At 38.9% G+C, this 9,392-nt stretch overlaps 1 protein-coding gene across 1 annotated transcript; it reads right to left on the minus strand.

Annotated features, from left to right (window-relative positions):
- Positions 1 to 928: 928 nt before the first annotated feature.
- arsa (arylsulfatase A) lies at positions 929 to 8,294 on the minus strand. Its single transcript, XM_019857254.1, has 8 exons — positions 7,977 to 8,294; positions 6,330 to 6,570; positions 5,757 to 5,975; positions 5,506 to 5,675; positions 5,270 to 5,394; positions 4,908 to 5,035; positions 4,226 to 4,328; positions 929 to 3,347 (listed from the first exon to the last, which is right to left on the minus strand). The coding sequence occupies exons 1-8, from the start codon at positions 8,195 to 8,197 to the stop codon at positions 3,052 to 3,054; spliced, it is 1,503 nt and encodes a 500-aa protein (XP_019712813.1). The 5' UTR covers positions 8,198 to 8,294; the 3' UTR covers positions 929 to 3,051.
- Positions 8,295 to 9,392: the final 1,098 nt, after the last annotated feature.

Consider the following 9,392-nt stretch of genomic DNA (forward strand, 5'->3'; position numbering starts at 1 on the left):
TAATGTGAGTGGGTAAAAAGATGTAATATTACGAGGGAAAAAGTCTGACTGGTTAAAAAAAAAAAAAAATCACTCCCCTAGTTGCACTAGATAAAACATAGGGTATGATAATAATATAATAAAGTGCTACATTTCACTTTTAGTCATTTGTCCATGTTTTCATTGAGAGAAGCCCGCAGTTTCGAAGTTATTTTCACACACCTGGCAAGTGTTATAGATTTGATTAACTCCTTTACACTCTTTTTCGTAGGAGGCAGGGTTAGAAAATTTGGCAAAATATCTGCACAAAAACAGAAACTGCGAGCACAAAATACAGCAGTACTTGCACTGCGAGGTAACCATGTGAACTGATTGTGGCCGGATGTTGTCCCCATGAAGTTCAGTGCCCTCTTCCTAATATTCATTAGGTTGCAGTCGTTTTTTTCTTGTCATGTTCCAAAATTCTGTCCGAGGATGTACTTACTACTTTATTCTCTCAAAATTATGATCTTCTCACAAGGTTATGACTTTTTTTTGTCATTTACAACTTTAAAATAATGCACATTTTCATATCATCAGCCACATAGCAGAATTGCTGAAGTCAATTTTCACTCTTTTTGGAAAACAAGAAAAAAAAACTCTTTAACTCATTCACTCCCAAAGACGTTTTTATGTCTTTTCAGACTTGGTTTAGAATTGGCTGGTACTGAATTAGTTTTAACAGACACCTTGGTATTTTATCATTGATATTGTAACAAAAACTTCAACCAGATGGGTGAACAAGTAATCGAAGGAAAAAAGACTCAACAAAAGATTCCGATATGTGTTCAAAAAATAGTTTTCTTGTTTTCCCCCAATTTTTTTAAAATGACTGAGGCAATTATGCTATGTGGCTGACAATAGATTTCTCATACATTTTTTCATTAATATTGTGATTTTTCTTATCTAGAAATATATGGATTTTTTTTCTGAAAATATAGTGCTTTTTCCCCCCTAATAATATTGTGATTTAACTGACGTAAATTCGACTTTTTCACATGAAAACTCTTAATTTTTTTATTCTTCTCAAATAGGACACTTTACTCCCCCAACTAGGACTTTTACCATCACAGGTTAAACGTTTTTTCCTGTCAAAAATTGTTCTTGTAAAAATAGGACAAAAAAGTTACCTTTTCCCTTGTGATATTCCGACTTTCTCAAATTAGTAGGACCTTTTTCTGCAGTATTGCATATTTTTTCCTGAAATTATAGGGAAGTTATTCGTAACCCTTTCAGGGACAGTGGTCACTACAGTGAACAGCTTATTATGTTATCAGGTGACAGGGTGCATGAAAGGGTTCAACAAAAAAAAAATCTGGCTTTTCCCTTATGATATAAGTTTTTCTCCTCATACACATCACAACTATATTCTGGTTTTCTGGGTTTTTTTTCTCTTCAGTGTTGCCCTTTAAACTTCACACTCAGCTCACGTTGTGACACGATCATTTGTTTCCTGTTTGTCAGGCAGCCAAGAGGCCCACTGAAAAGCCATATTTCCACTACGACTGTTCTGGCGTGTAGTAAAAACGTCATGTCTTTTGTTTTTTTTTCTGAACCAACTTTAAAAAAAAAAAAGGCTTTTAATTAAAAAGGCGGACAAAAAAAAATCATTAAGGTCGTCATACGTGCTGTCACGTTTTATTTCTTGCGTTTAGAGGGTGAGCATCAGTCATATAATCTCCAGTAGGAAGAGTATTTAATATCTTATGTACATGAGGGAAGGGCACAGTGAAATTGGAAGGACGTTTGAACATTTATTCGACATCACTGATATGCATTTTAGGCTCCATGTACTAGTATTCTCACAATTCGGCGCACTAGTAGAATGGCTATCAAGGATATTGTATAGATGCTCAATCAGTTGTATGGAAATTGTTTTGGTAGGATTTTGGCAGGGCTTGGCTGTTTTTTTCATCCATCCCACTGCTATCATTTTGCTGGTGTATATAACCATAGAGACTCCTAAGTAGTGCTGTGTCCGTTTTTTCCCCTCTGTTATTCAACTACTGAGTATGTCATGGATTCAAGAGTCCACCACAACAACAAAGAACAACACGTTCGTATATGTGATCTGCAATATTTGGGACGTTTCAACATATTTTTGGCATTACATTTAGGACATAATGCGGTGAATGCTGGTGCCCTGATACAAAAAAAACTCAGGCAAAAATGGGTGTTGGAGACGATGAGGTACCGCGTGGCTACATTGCTAATTGGCTTGGGTGATTGTGTATACTACATACATTAGAGGGAACAGTATGTGACTGAGCAACATATCTTATCTTTTACCTTTCAAACTTGTACAACTCAAGGGAGGGAAAAAAAAAAAGAATCCGCTTTGTCATGAATTTGGTCTTAAGAATAAAATATATGCTTGATGTCCAAAACCATTCTTCTCGTTTTTATTGTGACAACACATGGAACCAACGTGCTATTATTTTCTTCTCAAAATGTGCAATAACTTTATTCTCTTCATGTAGCATTTGAATTTTTATTCATAATCAGATTTGTTTGAATAGCATGACTATTTTCTTAAAATTACAACTCTTGACTTCATGACTGAGAATCTACACAGGCAAAAAAATAAAATAAAAATTTAGCCAGCACATTGCTATTGTTTTATCACTGCTGTGGTACTAAATTAAAACGTGACTTAAGCCACTGCTTCTATAACTTTTTGAATCAAGTACAACCTCAAAAAATACTTAGCCATGTTACCTAAAAATGTACCAGAATCAATTTTCAAACAAATCATATTTTCGTTAAATGTTAAATCCAACTGAACTGTACTTAACAAATGTACTGCACTGGATTAAAACAAATGTTGGAAGTCACTAACATTATGCACGGTTTGAATATCAATTTTTTTTTTTCACGTACCATTAGAGGGAGCCTTCATATTATTGGTGGTATTTGTGGGATTAGAAACACAACATAGAAACAGTGCAATATTAAGAGTCAACAGAAATACCGGAATGAACAAAGATAATTGTACTCCTTCATGGATTTTTGCAATACTTTTGTTACGAGCCGTCAGCATTGACAGCAATGAGGTTTCGGTCTGCACTGCGGACTGCAGCAAGGCTCCAGTTGCGGGTCGCTTCCTTTCCCGATCTGACTCTCTCCAAACAACATGGAGGCTTCAAAACGCTCCTTGACTTTCTTGATTCTCTCCAGCAGCGCCGGGATATCCGTCTCGCCGCTCGGCACTAGCGGGTAATGCTCCGAGGGGTCCGCCTCCAGGTCGAAGAGCAGCGGCGGATCGTGAGCGGTAAGGACGGCGAACATTGAGCATTCTTTGTCGGGGGTGGTGCTGCTTAAGGTTGAACCTGGTGGATGGGAACAACGATGATGAATACGAGCAGGGTTAGGGGAAAGATGGTTGTGGTTGCCGAAGGGGCTTGGAAAATTATATGTAGTTTTGAAATAGACCCTGTCCGAATGCAGAGTGGTTCAATTGTTCAAACATGCTCTCTAATAGGGGTTCATGAATGCCGACGAAAACATTTCTATCATTTTCGACTCTAAATACTATCAGGTTTAGTTCCGTTCGGCCTGTTTGAACTAGACTTCTCATCTGCACTCTAATTGCTGTGGCCAGTGTTTCCATACTTACCATATTTTCTGACGTATAAGGTGCTTCGGATTATAAGGCACCCCTTCAATGAATGGCCTATTTTAAAACTGTTTTCATATGGAGGGCACACTGCATTATAAGGCGCATTGAATAGAAGTTACAGTTGTGGCTGCAGTTGCACTACGCATCCACTAGATAGAGCCACACTATAGGAAATACAGTACAATACAGCTTTATTTTTTTTTTAAGAGCCTTCACAACCGCTGCAGCTGTAATAAAGCCATTAGAACTGGTCACAAACACAGACATGAAACATATACATACAAATGGCATTAGAAAACAATAAATGAAAGTCAAAAGTTATGAAGACAATTGATTCAACAAAAAGGCACACAAACCTCCTAGGCTCATAGCCACAATGGGCTAAACAACCTTACAACCTTCTTTAAAATTGCGCCTGGCATCATGTTTTGTCCACAGTTGCTTTGAAATGAGGTTGTCATGGTTGCCGGAAACATAATATACATTTATAAAGTTTCTATGTTTATATGTACATAAATTTGGAGTTTGGGGTTCGTATTGGGGAGCCTGGGTCAAGTATTCTCGCCGCACTGAAGATATGAAGCTCACCTCGTGTGAAGAAGTGTGCCTTGTACTTTCCAAGTCGGAGTGCAAAGAGGCCCAACTTTTCACTGGGATCAGTAGGGTAGAACATCATAGCCTCCCTCTTACTCTGCAAATCAAAGTTGCCAAAAAAAAAAAAAATCAACACATGGCTTTCAAGGTATTCTTGAATGCAATTTCAACTGTTAAAAAATTCCTCATTCTATGATATCAACTTTTTTCCAGGATAAATGACTTTTTCTTGTCAAATTGATATTGACATATTTTATATATTTTATACCATATTTTCTTGCATTGGCATTATTTATTTGATTAAGTTTTTCATTCTCACTTTTAAGATGACTTTTTTTCCAGTAAGGCTGCAACAGTTTTTTTTCTTTCTTTTGCTTGAAAAACATGTCACCTTTTTCTTGGAAGATTACCATGATATATTTTTAATATTGCCCGCAAGCCTCGCGAGGATAAGCGACTCATAACGGATGGCTGGATATTTTTTTAATGTTACTTTTTCTTGTCATCAACATTTTTATTTGACATATTTTTTTTTTCTGTTTTCTGAAGCTGACCCATGATTGGGTGTTACCTGAGCAACATTAATGTAATTTTCAGTTGAAGGCAAGTGGCAAAATGTCTGCTCCCTGAGATGGACAAAAACAGGTGGACTTTGATTATGTTTTAAGAGTTTTACCTTTCCATGATTGATCAGGATTTCAGTCATATCAACACCATCCAGCTCAACTGGGGGCGATTTTGCTCCTGCAAGCCTAGCGATGGTTGGCAGGATGTCCAGAGTGCTGGTCAGCTCACGTGTTACACCTGAACACAACAAAGGAACAGATAGCTCTACTCAGGCTATATGTAGTACAGTCAATCGACTCTAAATTGTGCTTCCTGGGTTATAAGCAACCGTTCCTTTAATAAAATGGGCATTCACAGCTACATAAGTCCAAATTTAGAGCTGCGCAACTTCAATATTGTCGTGCTGCAACATCTCTTGGCAACGCTGTTTGGATTGTATTGAAAGAACGTTGTGGGGTTATTGCAGCACACCTGGCTTGATGGTGCCTGGCCAGAAGGCGATGGCGGGTTCTCTCATGCCGCCCTCATATGTGGTGCCTTTGCCGCATCTCAGAGCTCCGGCGTTGCCGCCGCGGGACATGCGCATCAGCGAAGGCCTGACACAACAAAATTGAGGGAAAAGTTGCAAACTATGACAGTTTTGGTGCCAATTTTAAAAACGTGTGTGTGTGTGTGTGTGTGTGTGTGTGTATGTGTGAATTCCTGACCCGTTGTCTGCCGTGAAAAACACCAGCGTATTGTTAATCACTCCGCTCTCTTCCAAGGTGGCAAGCAGGTTTCCAACAGTGTTGTCAAACTCCAGCAGAGAGTCTCCGAATGGGCCTCTTGATGTCTTTCCGGCAGCCCCCTCGCCAGCATACTGGGGGTAATGGGTGTGCTGGTGCGAGACACAGAAAAACATGTAAAACACGTAAAAAAAAGCAAGTTAAAAAGCTACCATATGTCGTTGGCTGCCTACGTGGGACGGATAGTAGAGGAAAAAAGGTCGCTTCTTCTTGACCGAGGTGGTGATAAAGCTTGCGGCGAAGTCGCTGTATGCCCGTTCCAGATCCAGGAAGTTCACGGGCTGCTCCTTGATGACTTCATTGTGCATCAGCGGGACCAGAACGGTGCCCATGTCGCATTGGCCAAAGCATTTAACATCCGGAGGGAAGCAGGTCAGGTTGTGACACGGACCCTACAGGGGGAAGCAACATGGATAATATGCCACATTACTTTTCTTTTACAAGATTTTGTTCTTCACTGAAAGAATTGATGTATAAAATAAAAAATAAAAAAACATGGTCATTCGAAAAAATGGACTCTTCTGCTAAATAATTTGGCCAATCTTGTTCTCAAATAAATAAACTGAAATGCATTTTTAATACAAATACATTTTTCATTGTATTATTTTTACATGGATGTCTGCTTAGGACAAAACAAAATATGATATTTCGCTAATTATTTCAAAAATTCCCCAGTTTAACTTCCTATGGAAGTTTACCGGAAATTTTTCAGTCTCACTGGTTTCAATACATTTTGCAGCACTGACCATGTCGTGTGAGTACGGTATGCCAAGGTACTCATCGAAGCCCTGCTTGGTAGGAAGGAACATTCCATTCGGCCCGAATCCCAGGTGCCACTTCCCCACGGCAGCTGTGGCGTAGCCCAGAGGCTTCAGCACCTCGGCGATGGTGGATTCGTTGAGCGGTAGTCCGCCGATGGAACCGGGATACAGAACTCCGGGGTAAACACCCGAGCGGGTCTGATAGCGACCAGTCAGCAGCGACGCCCTGCACGGACAACGGTGAATATAAAAAGCCTACGCACCCTGTTCAAATGACAAGTTTTTGTGATGTAAATAAATGAGACCAAGAAAAATAATCTCAAAACCTTCTCCACCATTAATGTGAGCTATAAACCGTACAACTCAATTCAAAAACAAGTACGAGAGATAAAATACCGGTAAGCAACTGCGATCACATGTTTTAAGTGTTTCATTAACCCCCCAAAAAGTTCTGATGTTGTTGTGGGTTTTTTATTTTGTCCCGACAGGCTTTCAAAATAATAAAAAAAAGTCATTTTTTTAATTATAAAATATTACAGTTGTGTATTGTGATTGTTTAAGATTGTTTTCATTAAAAGCATTAATGCAGAATATTTGTGTGTTTACAATCCTAAAGTCATTAGTAATAATAATAATAATAATCACGATGTAATCAAGTTAACAATAAAATTAAATCTAATATTTTGCTAAGTTAAAATAAACTATTTTATTACACTTTAAATTATTCATCATGATACTTATTTTCCACCAGTTAATAATCGGTTACTAAAGAAGTAATATAAAAACACAATACAATACGCTGACGAAGCTTCTGTGAGAGAAGCGAAACGTCCTTTTTTGCTTTTTTTTTTTTGTTTTTTTACCCACAGGTACAGATGACGACTGACAGAACCCTTTCTACGATGGAACTTTCCTGTACGACTGAGAGCCTCCACAAGCAAAAACACAATACTATTATTTTTTAATTAATTGAAAAAAATGCTATTACCTGTAATTACTGAATAATTAAAGAAATGTGTAATGAAGACGCATTTTAATGTCCTACACAATTACAACGCACATTTTGTATTACAGTGTTTATTCTTGACTGTTAGCCGACGTGTGCACATGTTGAGCATGACGTCTCTGATCCACGGGTGAAAGGACACTTTGATTCTCTCCTCTTTCATCTCAAACTGCTTTAAACAACAAAGTGTATAAGGGAAAAGTGCTTAGAATTGCACGACTGTCCGTGTTTTATGTTATGTGTTGTGTTAATTATTTTACTTGGTTAACTGTTTTATTAAGCGCTTTGTTATGCTGCAGTTGTTTTGTGAAAGCGCTATATATAAATCAGGATGTATTGTACTGTTTTCCTTCCGCTCTTTGTGTAAATATACGTTATTAATTAAAAACGATGATGAAAACAAGTTAAACATATGACATTTGCACAATTACAAGATATATTTATTTATCCACTTATCTACTAAATAGAAATGGCAATAACAATAACACAATATTCTCGTCGGTGTATAAAGAATGACACAGTTGCCGATGATCTTCTGTTGCTTTATTCCCACAAGCGGCAGCAGAATGTTAAGCAAATAAAATAAGTGTAGTTTGTGTTAATAGAGAACAATTTATCACATTGACCTGGACGGACTGCAGACGGGACTGGTGCTGTAGAAGTCCGTAAAGCGGAGTCCCTCCGCTGCAAGTCGGTCCAGATTCGGTGTAAGCGAGCTGGGGTGTCCGTAACACCCCAAGTCCCCAAAACCCACATCATCGGCAAAGATCACAACGAAATTGGGCAGCGAGGTTGCGTGTGTACAAAGGCATAACAAGGTCACAAACACCATGCGGGTAAATTCCATTCTGAAGCTCGTCACATGACAGAAGAAAGTCCTCAAATGAAATCGGACTCCCACCAGAAGCGGAACCAAAACAAACGGCCTGTTTGTCGACGCAGTGTCGCGTCTTTGTGACGTACACATATGCGCAATGTAGTCTATCGTCATCGTCTTGTTCGGACTACAAAATCAAAATCCAATGGATTCATTTTGTAGCCAAGTCCAAGACGATGTTTATCACACTGTATTTCTGTGCCTTCGAATATCATCTAATAAGATTGTAGTGATAGGATGGTGCTAATTATTTTTCTAATTAAGCATTTACATACCAGTCTTTGGGGAATTATATACTGTGTGTGTGTGTGTGTGTGTGTGTGTGTGTGTGTGTGTGTGTATATATATATATATATATATATATATAATTTTTGAGTCCCCCAATTTTAGTTTGAAACACTAACCTGTCTTGACACCCTACTTCCAAACCCTAGCCATGACTCGGATTCTAGTTTGACACTTGAAACCCCAAGCCTTTATTGAAACACTCACTCTGAAACGCACAATTTTGGGGGAATTTTTTATTTCAACCCCGATTTAACACCCTCAATCTGTTTTGAAACCCTTATGTGAAAACTGAATCCTACTTTGATTCCTGAATCCCTCTGTCTTGAAAACACAAATCTAAAGCCCCAAACCTTGATTGAAACCTTAATTTTCAACCCTAACCCCAATTTGAAGCCCTAATATGGGCGTTCCGGGACGGAGCGCTTTAAAAGAATGAGGACGGATGGGGATGGAGGACAATTATTATATGACTAAGGGCGGAGGGACGATGACGGCAGGGTACCCATGTCGTGGACGGACGATGGACCGGCAAATACTGACTAAAATTAGACTCCCAAACCCATATTTGAAACCCTCGGCCCTGTATTGAAAGCCTAATGAAAAGCCTTTACACTACTCTAATTCTAGTTTGAATCCCTATCCCTCGCTTGAAACCCTACTTTGGAGCCCTAACCTTTCCACGGTGCAGACCTTATGATTTAGACAACCAACCTCCTTCAATTCTAGCGCCCTATTTTTAATTTGCCAAGACATGGCACTACTTAAACAAAAATCTTGAATTCCAGTGTGTGGTGGTTCCATATGAACCCCCCCCCCCCCCACCCCGACATGTCCTCTGTGGTAACCTTGGCTTTGTCACCATGATTGGACCCTGCAC

The sequence above is a fragment of the Hippocampus comes genome, unplaced genomic scaffold (genome assembly GCF_001891065.2).
Source record: "Hippocampus comes isolate QL1 unplaced genomic scaffold, H_comes_QL1_v1.1 scaffold186, whole genome shotgun sequence".
In the NCBI taxonomy this organism is placed as follows: Eukaryota; Metazoa; Chordata; class Actinopteri; order Syngnathiformes; family Syngnathidae; genus Hippocampus; species Hippocampus comes.

Coding starts and splice junctions, on each gene's coding strand:
- arsa (XM_019857254.1), bottom strand. CDS start 8,197: ATGGAATTTACCCGCATGGTGTTTGTGACCTTGTTATGCCTTTGTACA. Junction 6,571..7,976: donor CCCGTCTGCAGTCCGTCCAG/GTCAATGTGATA, acceptor TTGTCCGTGCAG/GGCGTCGCTGCTGACTGGTC. Junction 5,395..5,505: donor TTTTTCACGGCAGACAACGG/GTCAGGAATTCA, acceptor TTGTTGTGTCAG/GCCTTCGCTGATGCGCATGT.